The sequence below is a fragment of the Dicentrarchus labrax genome, unplaced genomic scaffold (assembly GCF_905237075.1).
Source record: "Dicentrarchus labrax unplaced genomic scaffold, dlabrax2021, whole genome shotgun sequence".
NCBI classification, from domain to species: Eukaryota; Metazoa; Chordata; class Actinopteri; family Moronidae; genus Dicentrarchus; species Dicentrarchus labrax.
The window spans coordinates 12,279,149-12,297,757 of record NW_026136714.1 but is presented as its reverse complement, the minus strand read 5'-3'; the positions used below and the strand labels follow the sequence as shown (position 1 = coordinate 12,297,757).

The 18,609-nt window shown below is 42.2% G+C and overlaps 1 protein-coding gene across 2 annotated transcripts in view; it reads left to right on the top strand.

The window, feature by feature from the left end:
- Positions 1-18,609, top strand: part of ptch1 (patched 1) — a 51,897-nt gene that overhangs the window by 14,237 nt on the left and 19,051 nt on the right. For both annotated transcript variants that reach the window (XM_051422578.1, XM_051422576.1), the window contains exons 3-14: positions 3,333-3,522; positions 3,922-3,991; positions 4,165-4,256; positions 6,103-6,301; positions 6,441-6,562; positions 9,012-9,159; positions 10,636-10,767; positions 10,919-11,074; positions 11,678-11,776; positions 12,945-13,070; positions 16,366-16,484; positions 17,078-17,759. In XM_051422578.1, coding sequence (XP_051278538.1) covers positions 3,333-3,522; positions 3,922-3,991; positions 4,165-4,256; positions 6,103-6,301; positions 6,441-6,562; positions 9,012-9,159; positions 10,636-10,767; positions 10,919-11,074; positions 11,678-11,776; positions 12,945-13,070; positions 16,366-16,484; positions 17,078-17,759 — 2,135 coding nt within the window. The remainder of the gene's footprint in view (positions 1-3,332; positions 3,523-3,921; positions 3,992-4,164; positions 4,257-6,102; positions 6,302-6,440; positions 6,563-9,011; positions 9,160-10,635; positions 10,768-10,918; positions 11,075-11,677; positions 11,777-12,944; positions 13,071-16,365; positions 16,485-17,077; positions 17,760-18,609) is intronic.

The window sequence follows — 18,609 nt, the reverse complement described above, 5'->3', positions numbered from 1 at the left end:
GCGCTCCCAATACATGACACACATAGTCTTCTTCTCGTCCCTTCTCCTTCTATTCTACATTGGTTTGGAGTTTAAAAGTGGTTTTGATCATTCACCAAGCATTAGTGACGCTTACGCGAGCATTATAACACACATGTACAGATATCATGCATAAATACACAGGTGACAGTGCACATGAGCTCCTCACAGGTGTGTGAATGACGAGATGGCTTGTAGAGAGAAGTGCTGATCTTATTCGTCAAATAATTGATTTAAGGCTGTAAGTAACAACTATTTTCAGCAAGTACATATAGATTACTCTCGTGATTAATTGTTTGTTCTACAAAATGTCAGTTGATAAATGTCCATTACAAGTTCCCAGAGCCCAAGTTGACACATTCAAATTGCTTGCCGTCAAGATACTGATGATTAATTATTGGTTGATCGACTAATCATTAATAGACCTTCAAGCTGTGAATTGGATTATCAATCAATGACAAATGTTTTAAACTGTTATTGTTAAAGTGTATGTAACATTTAGGAGGATCTATTGGCACAAATGGAATATACTATTCATAGGTATGTTTTCACTAGTATATAATCACTTGAAAATAAGAATAGTTGTGTTTCCGTTACTTTCAAATGAGCCGAGAAATGGAGCAGGAATGGGAAGCATTTTAAAGTCAGTGACACTTTGTTTTAGGTCACAGCAGCTGAGCCTGGAGCGGGACACCTTCAAGATATCAACACATGCCGGGGTCAACCAGTTTTCTTAAGAGAATGAATATGGGAATATGTGTCATTGAAGAAACACAGCTGTGTGTACACACTCTCACACACATGCTCGCACGTACGCCAGTGCACTCACACACATTTTCTTGGTCCAGCTGGGGTGTTAATTTCACCCCGAGGCTGTGTGAGTGTTGACCCCAAAACGCTGTAACCTCGTGAAGTGTGGAATTCTCTAAGCCTGAGGCCGTGATGTGCTGTTTCCTGTAGAGAGAGAGTACATTCTTTTGACTTGTCCCATTCCTCGCTGCTTGCTGTAAACTCAAGGTCTTTGGGTGGCAGTACACAGCTTGGAATGTGTTCAAAACAGACAGTGAGTTCTTTCTTAGCTTGTCCGTCCCATTGTTTTTTTAATTAGACCTCTCCTCATCCCCATGCACATGTAGAAAGTGAAAATGGATGCACCTCTTTCTCCATACCTGTGTTCCCATTTTTCCACATAGCAGTGCACTTTAACCGAGCCTCGGGCTAGCTTTGCCTCTGAGCGTGAGTGTACCAGACAAGTGGACTTGTTAGTGCACTGTCAGTGTGCGTCAGGTCTAAATCAGTTCCATGCGTGCTCTTTTGCAGGGAGGGCTGGTGTAACGTAGCGGTGTAGCTGGCGTAGCAGGCGTAGCAGTGGAAAGCATGTCGCTCCGGTTAGCCTAGGCCTGCTATTAATGATGAGTATTATAAACATGCCTTCAGACAGGATCAGATGGGAATGCTGTTTGGGTCCAGAAAAAAAGAAATCAAGTGTGTTTTCCTAATGCCCCAAGACATGCCCCCCCCCCCTCCTTGTTCCATTGGTCTGACTGGGTGGTCCAGCTCAGCAGAACAGGCATGCTTATGTTCAACTTTAATGCCATTACAATGGTCTGAAAATATTCAATCTATGCCTGCTGTTGCACGAATTGAGTGGAATTGTTAAATTGGATTAAGGCATAATAAAATGTTACAGATTTTTTCACACAGTCGGCTCTCTCACTGGGCATTTCTCATGTTGTGTGTGTGAGCAAGTGAAAGAAGATGACTATAAATTGCCCAAGCTTTCACTAAGCGTTCAGTCACTGATGATGGAAGGGCTGAAATCCTCTGCTCGTAAATCAGACACAGATACACTGACTGAACTGAACGATGCACATGCAGGCACACAAACAAATATTAGCCTGAGTATGAAACATGAGTATGAGTGTGAAACATACAAAAACATGTATTTTTATATAGCTTTTAAAAAATGTTTTCATTAATTTGTTAAGTCTTGCATTTGACTTAAATTTTGAAACTGCGCCCATGCTTGCATGACTGCAGTTGCCTGCATTTGTTCGTGTGTGTGTGTGTGTGTGTGTGTGTGTGTGTGTGTGTGTGTGTGTGTGTGTGTGTGTGTGTGTGTGTGTGTGTGTGTGTGAGTTTTGAGAGATTTTACCAGACTTGGCTTGGCTGTACCGGGGTGGAGCAGGGCAGCTAAAGGGCCTGAAAGGCTGCTTTTGTAGCTTGGGCTAGCTGAGAGCTCAGAGCGCACGCAAAGGGCTTAGTCCCTCCACGATACGAGGAGCAGAGTCTGGAAAAGAGCCTCTTGCTTTTTATCAAATACATACACACACATACTGTCACACACATATGCAGTCAATATGTTGTGGCGCTGCTGACTTGTTAGCAAATTTGAGTAGAAACATTGAGATGTGGATTTGTTGGAGTGATGTTACTCTTGATGTTTGGCATTGTAGTGTTACAAGCTCACTGAAGGCAAATTGCTTTTGTTTAAGATACAAATCTGATAATGCCGTGGACAGGCTGAGATCTCTTTGGGTTTTCTTTGCACAGAGGATCTCTTCTTGTGCCACAGATGTTTTAGCATGATGCTGCGTGTGTGTGTGTGTGTGTGTGTGTGTGTGTGTGTGTGTGTGTGTGTGTGTGTGTGTGTGTGTGTGTGTGTGTGTGTGTGTGTGTGTGTGTGTGTGTGTGTGTGTGTGTGTGTGTGTGTGTGTGTGTGTGTGTGAGGTATGGCTGTTTCTCATCTTACCACCTGCTGTGTTGGGCTCATTACTTTCAGTTGGTAGGGTTAAAAGTTGTGTTTGTTATATGGATTTGATGGTAGTATGATATGACACCTGCACTCCTGCATCATATCTGTCTTTCTTACATTAAGGACCATGATGGAAATAAGTCTTGGAATTCATTGTTCTCCTTGACATTTGGCAAATATGGGTGACCTTGACTCCTGTCTCTCATTGTCAGAATTAGTTTTTAAAGCACATCCTTTAAGGGACTTTTGGCTATATTCTTCCCATTTTTCTCTTAAGATCACTAATATTTTACTAAAGAAAGAATAATTTATGTACTGCAAACTGGTAGTATAATCTTGAAGCAGAAACACAACTTTGAGTGCATGGAACATAAGTTAAAATCATGTTACATCCCCCCCCAAAAAAGCGGTATTTTGGGGTGAAAATCTCTTCAAGCTGAAAATGTTGAACTGTACTAATAATAATTGTTGATCCAGTGGATATTCATACAGTAAAAGTGTGTTTGGATATTTATGGGTTTAAACTCAAGTTTAAACACATTCACTCTTCTTTGTCCAGTTGGTGGGCGTGTAAACCAGGAACTGAAGTACACGCGACAGAAGATAGGCGAGGAGGCAATGTTTAACCCTCAGCTGATGATCCAGACGCCGCGGGAGGAAGGAGCCAATGTTCTAACGGTGGAGGCGCTCCTGCAGCACCTGGAGTCAGCTATGCGAGCCAGCAGAGTTCATGTTTTCCTTTATAAGAGGTAATTAACTATTCCATGTTAACCTGTGCTCAAGTCTTACCTCTTGTCTGTCTTTATTTAAGCATCATATTTTCCAGTTCTGGACAAATCAAAACACATCAGGTCAGTTTTGTTTCTCCAAAGTTATCAATTGAAGGGCAATTTAACTCAAATAATAATAGCCCTGTAACAAATATGTGAACCTTATTTTACATAGTGTGGTAATCTTAAAGTTTGTAGTTTCCGGTGTTGTTGTGTTGTACTGCACTATAGTTATGTCTGATATTTTGTCCATGTATACAGATATACAGAGTACCTGTATGACCCTATTCAGCTATGTTTTGGCTAGCAGTACTTCATACAGGTGAAAGATATATGGGCATTTATTGATCAGTCTAATTATTTTCTTTTCCTTTTCAGACAATGGAAATTAGAACACTTATGCTACAAATCAGGGGAACTAGTCACAGAAACTCATTATATGGATCAGGTAAGATGCAAATGTTATTCATTTGTATTTTGACTCTGGATCATAATGAAACATTTGCACTACAATCTATCTTTTTTTTTTCTTTTTTTTTTTTTTTTTTTGCCTCTAATGGGTTTTTTCTGTTGTCAATGTGTGTCAATCTTGCTGTGTGTGGGCATGTGTTGTCCAATTAGATCATAGAAAAGCTACATCCCTGCCTCATCATCACCCCTTTGGACTGTTTCTGGGAGGGAGCCAAGCTCCAGTCTGGAATGGTCTATCTCCCGTAAGTGCACAAAACTCCTTTTTACTAGACAGATTCAGTATTTTATGATGTGTCAGCACAATCACAACACGCCAAAACAGCATATCATCAGACTGACCAATCTCTTTCGGTCTACACGGTCAAATGATCAAATCCTAATTTGGCACAGATAGGGTTTTGCTCATTCTGAGGCCAGTTGGCAAACTGATTGAAATTATGTTCAGGGACAGTAAGACTTTGAACGCTGAGCTTACGAGTGTTGGTTATGGAATTAGTGTATATGTAGCAGTATTGTCAGATTGTTTTAAAGACACAGTGCGAGAATTAAGAGACCTGGATCTCTGGATCTTGTTTTTAGCCTTTTAGTAGAGACTGCCCAAACACGCTCAGCCCATCCAAAGAGACACCACAGAGGAACAAGAGTGTGTGTGTGTGTGTGTGTGTGTGTGTGTGTGTGTGTGTGTGTGTGTGTGTGTGTGTGTGTGTCCTGAACTCGTCCCCTCTGAAGGCTCTATTGTAGTGGTTGCTGGCATGCGTATCGCTGGCGATAGTTTCTCTCCAGCCCTGGGCCTCACACCATTGTCTGGCCCTTCTGTTGCTAATGGCCTGCTGCTACAGTAATACTCAGCAGACCTTTACCTTTGCATGTGTGTGTGCATGCACATAGTGTGTGCCATTGCCATCAGTGCATGCATGTGATTTGTCGATGTGTGGAAGTGTATCAGCTTGAGTTTGTGTCATCTGAGTGTGTGTGTGTGTGTGTGTGTGTGTGTGTGTGTGTGTGTGTGTGTGTGTGTGTGTGTGTGTGTGTGTGTGTGTGTGTGTGTGTGTGTGTGTGTGTGTGTGTGTGTGTGTGTGTGTGTGTGTGTGTGTGTTCCCCGTTGGTCTCAAATGGTAAATAAGGTTTTTACTATGTTCTGGTTGGGAGGCCGGGAATAATAACCCAAGCCTGGTTAAGCACATACAATGTAGTCTGAATGACAGAGAGAGAGAGAGAGATTCAGAGAAAGAGAGATTGGAATGTGTGAGGCAAAGAAAGAGAACGACTGGTTTGGAGGAGGAATTCAGCGCTGTGCTGTTGCATGATGGGAATTGGTCTCCATTTATTGTTTTTGTCACCTAACAAGAAAGAGATAATTTTCTGCTCTCAAAAATGACTGCTCTGTGAGGTGGCAAATGTGGTGATAATTACACTCAAACATCTGACAAATGCAACCCAGCCTTGAACACGCTATGTCCTCCCACTGTTTGTTTCCACAGTAGTGTCTAATAGTCCTGCAGACCTGAAATACACACCAATACACATAGTTGCAACAAAACAAGAACTAATGTTTTCTAGTCAGCCAAGGTCCTGTACTCACCTATGAACAGAAACATATCACATACAGTAGATGAAAAATACAAAACTGTTCATTAGAATCAGTGTAGATGTTCTCTCATCTAGTGTGTTTGATCTTAAAGAAACATTTCAGCCTTCTTTACCGTTGGTTATAACTATATGTAACTAACTAACAAGAAACACAAGCACTCAGTCGTACAGGTTGTAAACAAGTCATCGTTAAGCCAGAATACCTAGCTTTATTTGGAGGTAAAGTGTGCACAATCAAGGTGATGGGTATTACTCCATGATTAGTATGGTAGGTCAAAGTTCAACCAGGAAGTCTTTTTCCGTTTGATTTGGTTTTATCCTCCACATAAGTTTGGCTTAAGTTGTGAGTTGTGAGTACAATTTTAATAGGAAGGATGGCCAAAAGTACATACATTTTTCCTTAAAATAAATTTTAAAAAGTTCCCACAATCAGAAACACAGCACCTTAAAACATAAGTCACAGTTAAACAGTATTTGTATTTACTTTTAACTCTGCAGAGGTAAAGACCCTCTTCAGTGGACCAACTTTGACCCTAAGGAGTTCCTTGAGGACTTGCGAAGAGCAAACTTCCCCGTGGAAGGCTTTGAGGACATGTTGGAAAAGGCAGACGTCGGACATGGCTACATGGATAGACCCTGTCTGAACCCTGCCGACCCTGACTGCCCTCTCACTGCGCCCAATAAGAACTCAACTAAGGTAGGCTCAAGCCTTTGGCTCCCAATGTGTGTGTATACAAGCAACATTTATATGTTTCGCTAAAACATCAAGTCTTTAGTCTTTAGTAGAGACTAGTTGCTGACAGTTATTTTCTCGCCTGTTGCTTTTATTGCACCAGCCCTTCGACGTGGCGCGGGCCCTGAGTGGCGGCTGCCATGGTCTGTCCAGGAAGTACATGCACTGGCAGGAGGAACTGATCGTAGGAGGGACCACCAAGAACGGCAGCGGACCACTGCTCAGGTAACATACCCACACTTACACATACACACCCTCATAAACACTGCTGTGATCACTGCAGGGCTTATTCTGGAAAGAGTGTGTGTTTTTTGTTCTTTTATGCTCTCTGAAAACAGCACATGCATGCGTGCGTGTGCGCTGTGTGCTGTAAATCTTGCAGTCATTAGCAGATTCCAGTGAAATCTAAGAGCTCCAGCTGTTCCTGCTCAGCTCTGGCTGCTCTGCTTGGACACTACCCACTTGTACACATACACACATGTCCACAGAGTGATCTATTGCCGGGCTAGTTTGTCCAAATATACAGCGATTTGGGGTATATGGACTTAATTCCAGCTCAAGCACCAGGACAAAGCTTATAGATTATGTGGTATACCAATGGATATATATATATACCGTTTCATGTGTACAATAAGCTTTAGCCCTCCATAACAGAACACATTACATTCAGTCAATTACTGTATCATATTCATTTAAAAATACTTTTTAAAGATGTAAATATATAAACATGCACATTTTATTAAAAAATAAGAAGCTTCCTTTAACAGGGGAAAGCTACACAAATGATCCAACATTTTGCTTATAGGACACTTATTTTAATGTGGAATTGCAGTTTGGATGGTGCATGCACATGCATGTACACACAAAGGCAAACCCACACACACACACATTCACACACATGCTGGTCACAGAGTACAGTGGGGTGAGTTGTTTGTTTTGTGGTCGTGTTTTTTCCTGGCAAAGTTGAGTCATTAGGGTGTCTGTGCGTGCCTGCCTGCGTGTGTGTGTCTGTGTGTGAATGTGGTTTAGTTGCTCTGTCCATCAGGCTGTTACAGCTGGCACTCTTTCTACATCTTGTTTACTAACTGCCACCATTACTGTGATTATCACCATATTACAGAGATCACATTCATAGAGAGAGCAACTAGCTAATGTCTACTACCTTGGTTCATAAAATTTGATGATTTGAAATCACATAGACTGACTCAGCTACTGTTCTTAAATTGCAGTCCAAAATATTTATTTAATGACTATGAAATTGTTTTTCTTTAATACCTTCCTAATGTGTGCAGCAGGACTGTACATTCCTCATTGAACTAGATACCATGGCCCTCTTAAAATCTGTCAGAACATGATCAGGAATCTTGTAGATTAGGACTAGATACATATTTTATGTGATCTGACACTTCCTTTGTCGCTATCTAATCCAGTCCATAAATTTTCCAAAATTCGAATCTTTTGCACCATCCAACTTCTTTGATAAGATATGAAGGTATATTTCTGAGGCATGTTGGTTCAGCATTGCAGCTGTCCATAGAGGACAAACTGGGTATAAAAACAGGGTAAATGTTGTCTAAAACTGTATATTTTTTTGGATGGCTTCTGTAACCATACCATATCATGGCAAGTATTATCAGCAGTGTACCAGTGAGGCACCTGCAAGATGCCTGACCAACCCGGAGGAAAGGGAGGAGGATGAGAGAAGCTTTGAATCTGAGGGAGAGCATTTTGGAGGAGATGGAGAGGGAGATACATACTAGGTGCTCATATTATATGCTGGCAAGTGGATTAAATGAATACTGAAAAAATATTTTGATTACTTGATACTTAACAGACATTTAATAAGCAGTGGTAAGATTAATTGTGTACGCCCTTTATAAAAAAAATGGCATAAGACACTACTGCTTTTTTATGTTTTATAGCTCTGTAAATTGTGTGTATTTGAGTTTAGGTTGGATAAAACAAGCGTTTTAAACATGTGGCTTTGGAAATTTGTGACGGGCATTTTTCACAATTTTATTTGATTTTATGGAGTCATTGATTAATCTGTTAATCAGAAAAAAATCCACAGATAACCTGAAGTGAGTGTGTGGAAGATGGAGCAAATCTCATCGCTGTGGGCCTCTGTATTCTTGGCTCAATAATATCATATGGAACAATATTATGCTTATGCAACAGGTGTGCTTAACACACCATTGTTTATGATGACTGTTATCCAAGATCCTGATATATTTTTTTTCTCCTGGTAAATGAAGCAAAGTTTGAGTTTCTGACCTTTTGGTTTGATGAGTTTTTGGATTATTCCATATTTTCTGCTCTCTTGTCTCCCTGTTGGTTTTGTGCCCCTGTTGGACCTTTTCCGATGAAGACCCAATCTGGGTTCACTGTTCTGTTCTGTTCTGAACTGTTCCAATACCAAAATCATTTTATACTAGCCAGTGGTGAGGCACAAACATACTGATTGGTGTGTTATGCATTTCAAAATTTAAGTTTAAACACTCTTTGATAAAATTTGCACAATCCAGAAATTGCCCTGTTGTTCTTCTCATGTAAACATGATGTTGTAAGTGAGCTTGCACCTCATTTACCTTCTCCTTTTTGTTCTCCCTCTTTCATCCTTTCTATCGTTTCCTCCCTCTGTCTCTGCCACCCTCCCTCCTTCCCTCCTCTCCAGTGCCCAGGCCTTACAGACCATGTTCCAGCTGATGACTCCCAAGCAGATGTTTGAGCACTTTCGGGGCTACGAGGAGGTTTCCCACATCAACTGGAATGAAGAAAAGGCTGCAGCTATACTGGAAGCCTGGCAGAGGAGATACGCTGAGGTAAGTGCCAAAACACTCAGAAATGAGAGAGAGAAGAGGGCAAGGAACAGAGAAAATGGAAAAGAAATCTACCCTAAATCCTCTACAACCACATTGTAAATCACCAGCCGGATACAGGTGAACATGGAAAGGCCCCATCCAAAGCCCGGGCCCCCGATAGATACTAGAACCACTGTTGGTGTGTGGTAAATGGCTAAAGCTTTCCCCTCTCTGCTCAGTAGAGAGGAGCAATACAGCAATAGGGTGAGCATGTCTGGAATACATTAAGGGAGTGCTGGATATCCCTCTTTCTCTTTCTTTCTCGCACTCTTGCTCTCTCTCTCTCTCTCTCTCTCTCTCTCTCTCTCTCTCTCTCTCTCTCTCTCTCTCTCTCTCTCTCTCTCTCTCTCTCTCTCTTTAACTCATGTACAAACATACACACAAACACACTCAAGAGTTCACACACAATCGCTTTCCCAGCTGTGGGCCCATTGGTGGCTCATGTGTGACATCATCTGGTCTATGTTTTGGGGGGCCCCAACCTCTGTTCGGCAGGGCGTGACCTTGTGTGTGTGTGTGTGTGTGTGTGTGTGTGTCACTGATAGAAGATAGGGCATTTATACAGTGTTTTTATCAATCGCAATCATAAAAGAAGTAAAAGTTGCAAAATACTGTTACAGTGTGTGTGCACGCGTGTGTATTATGCACGATTAGGCGTGTCCACAAGAATAGTATGTGCATGCATGTCGGTATGTGCTTGACACATGAGCGAGTTCACACGTGGGTGCAAGTGTGTGTGTGATCTAGTGCGTGTTTCCTAATGTGTGTCAGCCAGCATTGCTCCCCACTGAGCAGTAACTGCAGTTCAATGTTGAAGCCATCTGTCTGCCCTGAGATAGTGAGAGAGGGAGAAGATGGGTCATGGTTCTGTCTGCAGAATCTCCCAAATACCTCCTGTAACAGAGGCAGAGCTAATTTTTCAGGGCTGCTATATGTCTCTATTTAGAAGATGTTAGAGATATACTTATTCTACACCAAGAGACATACTGTATATTACACGTAATTTATCAAAGAGCCTAGAAAACAGGCTGGAAGCACAGTTTGTCATCTGAGGTGCAAATTGCATAGAACCAATGAAATGCACCCTTTTCCTTCATGTAAATAGAGGAATAAGTTATAAGAAGGCTCGATTGCATATTCTACTGGAAATCAGGCAATTTGCAAGACTCAGTTAAGCACGGAGCATTAGTGCAAATTTGCGCTAAGGGAAGAATGTGGTGGGGAAGAGAACATATATTTAGCCTTTATTCTGTAGAGACCTGCACTGATTAAGTAAAAAAAAAAAAAACTCTTAAGAATTAAAAGAGACCAGTAGCTCATTATAAGAGAAGAAATACACTCCTGCAAATTTAACATTTTGTGGGACGTATTTTATTTCTTTATAAGCAATCTTGTAATTATGAATCTTATGTCATCCCTCTCTCTACTTCTCTTTAGGCGGTGCTGGAGAGTGTGGCAGCAAATTCGTCTCAGAAGGTCTTGTCTTTCACCACCACTACTCTGGAAGATATTCTCAAGTCTTTCTCTGACATCAGTGTCATCCGTGTGGCCAGTGGATACCTGCTGATGGTGAGAACAAAACCACCTATGGAGTACATCCTATTTGGGAAAGGCATTTTGTAAACAGCTTTGAGGCCTGAAAAGAGGGAAGATGTGTATTTGATTGATTACACAACAGGTTGATTAATACATGGAACTTTTGTTTCCTGTTTGTGCCTAGCTGGCATATGCATGTCTGACCATGCTGCGGTGGGACTGTGCCAAGTCTCAGGGGGCTGTAGGGCTGGCAGGGGTCCTGCTGGTGACATTGTCTGTGGCTGCTGGCTTGGGCCTCTGTTCTCTCCTGGGCATCTCCTTTAATGCTGCCACCACACAGGTAACACACACACACATACGCCACTGGACAGCCACTCTGGTCTGTCAGTTAGTAAAAGTCAACATCTACTGATTCCAAAAAAGACAGTAAAACAAACAGCCAGTTTCATCTATGTTATAGGCTTGATTCTTTTATGGCTACTGGGATCTTGAGGAATATATTTTCCATTTTATAAATGATTTCATTTAACAAAAGAAGACAAAGCTCTCAAATGTTGAATGTCTAAACACAACCATTAGTACGGGAAGTTTGCCTCAATAAAATTGTCTCAAACTGACATAATTTAGATTTAAATCAGGAGTGATCTGATCAGAGAATAAGTAAACAAAAAAGATTAATCGTACCGTACATTTGGTGCTAGCTGTTGATTGTTGATGCTACAGACACATTTTGTCCAAAATTTTTTTATCATTGTCATCCCTTGATAATAAAGGATCTGAAATATAAAATACATATATGGTGATGTTGGTTTTGGCTGCTCTGCATTTGGTTTGTAGCCCCCAAAAAGCAAAATTATGAGAGAAATACATATAACATGTTCTGTACGGCTAAGAACTACCCAAACCAGCCGCGTTCTTAATGAAGTTTGTGTGTGTGCAACAGGTGCTACCCTTCTTGGCTTTGGGCGTTGGCGTGGATGATGTCTTCCTTCTCGCTCATGCCTTCAGTGAGACTGGACAGAACAAGAGGATCCCATTCGAGGTGAGGCAAACATCCTACAATCACCCCTTCTCCCTCACCCTGGTCTGTACCTACCCCCCTGCTGTCTTATCTCCTCCATAGAGGAATGTGTGAAAGCCTGTCTGTGCCTGTGATGTAGCATCAAACAACCCATGTGCCACACACTCCGCCCGCTTATCTAAGCAAAGCTCCATATTAAATATGTTCCCTTCTGGAAATGGAACGGCTTTGCAGTCTGAAATAGATAATAAAGCTATTTTTGTTGTTAGCCATCAAAGCTTTTGCTGTGGATTTGTAGTCCTTCATGCATTTGGATAAATATTAAGTCACTGGACTGAATACATGTTCATGTGTGATTCTGAAATACTTGTATTGATATGTTTAATGTAGTTCAATACAATAATAAAGTATGTCATATGTTTGTAATGACTCAAAGTGTAAATTGTGACAGTAGCAAGAAAACTTTCCTCACAAGATCAACGCACAGAATTAAACCAAAGTTTACAAAAGTATAAATAAAGTGTATATTTCTGCAACCTTGTGTGTGTGTGTGTGTGTGGGGGGGGGGATAACTTTTCACCTCCAGAGGGGGAAAACACAGGCATGTATTTGCTTGTGTTTGTTTTCCCTTGCTTCCCTCCCCTTCTAGCCCATGTCTCTATACCTCCCTCATCCCCCAGCTTCCTTTGTGTGGCTGAGATGAAAACTAAACAGAGCTGAACCTGATTTCTCCTGTCTGACACACATACACACAAACACACGCCAAGATGCACACACGCCTGCAAACACACTCTCTGTGTGGTCCTGCACGTCCTCAAATCTTCACACAATTGCCGCCAAACCTTCCAAGGGTGTGTTTATCCTTATCAGTGCTCTGTTTGTGTGTATTTACCCAAAAAAATGGCACAAAAGCAGTCATGTTTTCACTAAAAATCTATTTGTTTTGAGGGGCATCATATCAATATGTTCTTTCTTTTTACCGCCATTCTTCTAACTGAAGTAGACAGTCCCAGGTGGATTATCTAAGAGCACTTCAGGGCTTCAAGAAACGTTGCAATCACTGTCAGTCATATCAGTGTTATGATGATTGTACATGATCTCAAGTATCACACATTTGCCTTTGGCTAAAATCTGATCAAAAGAGTTGAGTTTCATTGCTTTTCCTTTCATCTGCCTGTCTCTTTGTCAGGATCGTACAGGCGAGTGTCTGAAGAGGACAGGAGCTAGCGTGGCTCTTACCTCCATCAGCAACGTCACAGCATTCTTCATGGCGGCCCTCATCCCCATCCCGGCGCTCAGAGCCTTTTCTCTGCAGGTATGCCCCGGTAGTGAGTGTGATGTGTGTCTGAGAGTTCAATCGTGTGGGGCCTCTCTCTCTCACTAATAGTCCTGTTCCAGTCCTCATTGGCTCCAGATTTCTCCAGACCGTTGTTTTATTGATTTCATTCATCAAACTGAGTGTGTGTGTGTGTCTGTGTGTCTGTGTGTGTGTGTCTGTGTGTGTCTGTGTGTGTCTGTGTGTGTCTGTGTGTGTCTGTGTGTGTGTGTGTCTGTGAGGAGGGGAGTGTGTGTTTTGTTAAATCCCTCCAGCCCTCTCCCTCCCTCTTTGAGGCTGTTTAGTGGTGGGCCCGGTGTCTGTCTAGATTGTGGCTGAGGTCCATGTAACTGAATCCCTCTGCGTGTGTGTGCGTGTGTACTTGCATATCCTCATGCTCATGTGTATGTGTAAGTGTGGAGAGTTGTAGTATCTGTGTGGGAGGTTTGAAAAGCAATCGTCTAGCTGTTTGTGTGTGTGTTGGAATCTGTGTGCGTGTGTGTGTGTGTAAAGGCTGAGGGATCCAGAGGGGAGCTCTGACTTCTCTAACATCTGTCAGCAATTATAGACGTCACCAGAACAGTGAAAACTGGGACAGACAGAGAATGTCAGTCTGACAAAATGGCTCCAATAATCACTGAATTGTTAATTATATATGTAAACACTCACTCAATCACAGTGATACATACTATAAAGAGAAGCCAATATTAGTTTAGACTTTTGATGACTCCTGTATTAAGGTCTTTGCAGCGTTGAAAGAAATTGAAGGATATAACAAGTAAAAAGAACCTAAATATAAAAAAGTGAATATAAACAAATAAGGGCTTACTGACATATTGGTTTTCAGAGTAATTATTAAAGGAGGCTGCTGTCACTATATTGGGACCACTGTCTACTATTGGAGTGCCGAAACTCACATAACCTGCTATGTGCGTCTGACTGTTACACACAGAGGAATATGGCCCTCTTTTTTGGTATAGTTTGTTTAAGTCTAAACAAAAAAATGGCCTTGATATCACCAAAAAGGATTTCTCACTAAATTTGCCCGTGTTAGAGTTTTTTTCTTCCTCCTCAGTCTATGCACAGCATGTGGTGTAACACAGTATCTGTCCTATGTTGCTGCAACAAAAGTTAGATAAAGTAAGTGTAGATGTAATGTAGGTTGGTGTGATCCCTGGACTGGCAAGATATATTGCATAGCGTCAAAGATGAAGCCAAGTTTAACATATAATGACTTTAAGTTAATTATGTATTCCTATTTTAGTGACTGTCTTTGCCAGTTTGCTAATTACCTTTTTGGGAAAACATTGAAAGTTTGCTAAGTTTGTCAGCTACCAGCAGCTGAAATGCAAAATCGACCTCCATGAAACATATTGGTCAAACAAGCATAAAAACATTCAGTAGACAGTTTCAACAGAAAGGGAGGTATTTACAGCTCCGTAAGTGATAGATTGTACTGTATACACTACTGTAGTTGAGCAAAATAGTAATGTCTGTCTCTCCCCCTCCCTCTTTCTTACTCTCTCTCGTGCACACACACAGTGAGGCAAGATGTCGCCACAGTGAATCGAATATTAGCATGTGTGGATAGATGGCTTTAGTACAGCGAGTCTGTCAAACATGATCCATTTACCCCATGGGTCTAATCCATGCAGCCTCATTTTACACACAGATACATACACTTGGAGACAAGCACACACACACACACATGCATAACATGCACACATGCACATAGCATGCATACTTTACACTTGTGGTTTTGTGACTGGAGCAGGGCAGACTTGCAGTGAGGCAAACAATCATGCTGATACCCATCTTTTATTATGGAACACACACACATCACAACCGCAATCAGTGGTACTCATGCATGCAGAGATGTGTTTGGTATGTGCGTGTGTGTCTCTTTATCACTATTAAGCACTTCCTGTGGTTGACTCCTTCATGGATTCATCTCTCTCTCTCTCTGTCTTTCCTCCGTTACATCTCTCATTCACTTCCTTCCATCTGTATTTCCAAAAAAAACAGGAATCTTGTCTAGATAAAAACACAAAAACACACACAGGAACACACACATTCATGCACGGAGGACAGATGTGATGATAAATCTCCCCACTCTGGGGTCAGCTAGTGGCCGCTATGTGTGTGTGTGTCTGTGTGTGAGTGTGAGTGGAGTCATACTGTATCTGTCTGGACGTTTGTGGGCCAATTGAGAATTAATTGTTCTACTCTACTTACAGAGGTTTCTTCTCCTTTTCTCTCACATTATTTCTCTCTCTTGTTGACTGAGTAGTGAGCTGAGGAATGAGGGAGGGCGAGGATGTGTGTGTGTGTGTGTGTGTCTGGTTGGTGTTAAGGTGTGGTTTAAGTAGGAGGCAGTACAGTTTTTTAAGCTGGCAGTGGATATGTGTGTGTATGTGCACTTTTTTGTGTGAGTGTGTAAGGGGTGTGTGTTGTCTGTAAAGCTGCAGCGCCTGCTCATCACCTCAGGCCCCGCGGGCCTCTGGCTCCTTGGGTGGTCTGGCGCATACACAGGATTGTGTGTGTGTGTGTGTGTGTGTGTGTGTGTGTGTGTGTGTGTGTGTGTGTGTGTGTGTGTGTGTGTGTGTGTGTGTGTGTGTGTGTGTGTGTGTGTGTGTGTGTGTGTGTGTAGTGGTCTGGCAACTACGCAAGATCCAGATTGTACTCTGGGCAGGGCCCCAACCTAACCCCAACCCCCACCCTCCGCTCCAGAGCACCACCTTCAAATACTTAACCACAACACTGTACTGGCTTCTATTACACACATCCACATTCACACACACGCACACACACATGCTTAGTTTTTTATCTGCACACTCAGTGTTTTTGTCTTGAAAGGAATTGAAAATGTGTTGAAAGGCAATTTTTCCTTGATGCCAGCTTATTCAGATTGCGTTATTTTAAGGTGTATTTAAGACTTCCTGCTGTTTGTGTTACGAGACAGTAATTTTTTGAGGCGGTACAACATCTTCATAATCATTAAACAGTTTGGAAGTTGTGCATTTACTGCAGGAATATTTACTAAGAATTACATTTAATTACATTTTTGAGGTTTTGTCTGGAAAAAATGTCTCCTGTTTATTTTTTGTTTCCACTGGATTTTAATTGTGTGCATCCACCTTTGAAGCCCCAGTTGCTTTAGACTTTATCCCACCAGAACTTTCTATACTGGGTGCCACCTAATCTGTCTCCTCCTTTTGAACTTGACTCGACAGCCCAATCATTTTCTTGGATGAAAGCAACTTTATTTATAAAATGTTTTCTGTGTTTCGTGCAGGCTGCAGTGGTGGTGGTGTTTAACTTTGCCATGGTGCTGCTCATCTTCCCCGCCATCCTCAGCATGGACCTCTACCGACGAGAAGACAGACGTTTTGACATTTTTTGCTGCTTCTACAGGTGGGCGCACACACACACGCGCACACATAAACATAGAAGTTCTGTCATTTCTGATAAAGGCTATTGCTTTCCTGTTGATTAATTCTTCCTTTTATGTGTTCCTCTGATCTCTGATCTGACAATGAATAACACAGTTATCTCTGAGATATCTTCACCTTAATCCCCCTCAGTCACAACCTAATTACTGCTTCAGTTTGTCTGTTTCCGTCTCGCTGCTCGGTTGTTTGACTGTCTGTTTATCTGTCACAGTCTTTATTAAACTTTACCAGTCTGCCTGCCAGTCTGGGCATGCTTGTTGGCACAGCAATCCTACAGATGTGCACACACGCTATTAAATTCCCTTATTGGGTCTCAGCTCTATATTTCATGCTGTTGTCAGAGAGAAAGAGAGGATTTACAATGATATAGGGTTGATAAAAGATTTTTAACAGATTCAGTGCAGTTAATCTTAAAAATGTATACATTTTTCAATTTTAGAAACGCTTATTCTCACAAAGACTGATCTTATATCTGTTAAAATGTCCTCCGTTTAGTGTCTGCATATATTTTCTTTCACAGCAGTCTGACATTTTCCACTGTCTTTATCTTCTCAGCCCATGTGCCAATCGTGTGATCCAGATCGAGCCTCATGTGTACCTGGATGGGGCGGACGGGAGTCGCTACAGCCCTCCCCCATCCTATCGCACCCCTCCTCCCTTATATCGCACGCCTCCCCCGAGCTACAGCAGTCCCCCTCCCTCCTACAGCAGCCATGGCTTTGCCCAGCAAACCCAAATCACCATGCAGTCCACGGTGCAGCTCAGGACAGAGTACGACCCCCGGACTCAGGCCTTCTACACCACAGCCGAACCCAGGTCCCAGATCTCTGTGCAGCCCATCAACCCAGCTCCAACTAGGAGCAACCCTAACAACGACTATTACAGCAGCAACACTGGCGGCAGCAGAAGCAGCAGCAGCGATCACGGCAATCTCAACAACAACAACAGTGGGAGACGAAGTAATGGGGGAGCTCGAAGTTCTGCTGCCTTCTCCCATCATCATCCTGCACCTCCTCCTGCTGCCCCGACTTCAAGCACAAGTTCAGTTCCTCAAGGTGAGGTAGCATCATCAACTGTCCCGACCCCAGAGAACAACAGCTCCACACGGGACCTGTTGTCCCAGTTCGGAGAAGGCTCGCTGGGTCTCCGCTGCCTCGAGCCTCCCTGCTCCCGCTGGACACTGGCCTCCTTTGCCGAGAGGCACTACGCTCCTTTCCTTCTGCAGCCCACCACCAAGGTGAGTTTAGTTTCTTGTGTCTGTTCAAGAAATATAAAAACGGGGGGGGAAAAACTGCTTCTAAAAGTGTGTTTGTGCTGACTCACTGTGGTGATAATTTGAATGAGAGGTTTAGTCACCAGAGCAAATAGTAGGAGGAAATCTCGGGTGGAGGTTGTGGTCATGTCCTATCTGAGTCACATACAAGCACACACACACACAGTCTGACCTCAGTCTAGTGGGTGGCCTGTCTTCTCAAATCCTTCCAGAACTGAAATCATCTAGTGGCCTGTACTTGACATTATTAGAAAATCTTGGTCTTTTCATTAAACTATCAAATGTTTTTCCATATTACCTAACTGATTCATGCACTCCTCTCATGTGTTAATCCAATACTCCTCTCATTGCTTAATGAAAAGGAAAATGAACCCTTTTGGTTTTTTTGGCCATCATGGTAACTTTATATCAACAAAAGTCTGATGGGGCAAGAAACACAAGTGGTCAGGCAATGAGATTGGTTGTAAACAAGCAAAACATTTAGCCAGATCATCTGAACCACTTTATTTGGAGGTAAAAACAAACATTTTAAGCAAAGTTTTAGGAATGGTTGGTAAACCCTAATTGCACAGAAAAAATGTGTGCACACAGTAGGTCAAAGCTGGACCAGGAAGTCAGTATTTTAACTCTGATGGATACTTACAAGAGGCAATTTGGATAATACTTTTTTCCTTCCAAATAAGTTTGAATTACTTTTGTTTGAATCCCGTATGATCACCTGGCTGCTTCTATTTCTTGCCATGCCAGCAATGTTACTGTTGCTATTTTAAATGTAGACTTGTTCTTATGAGTTTTGTGAGCATCTTTTGGAATA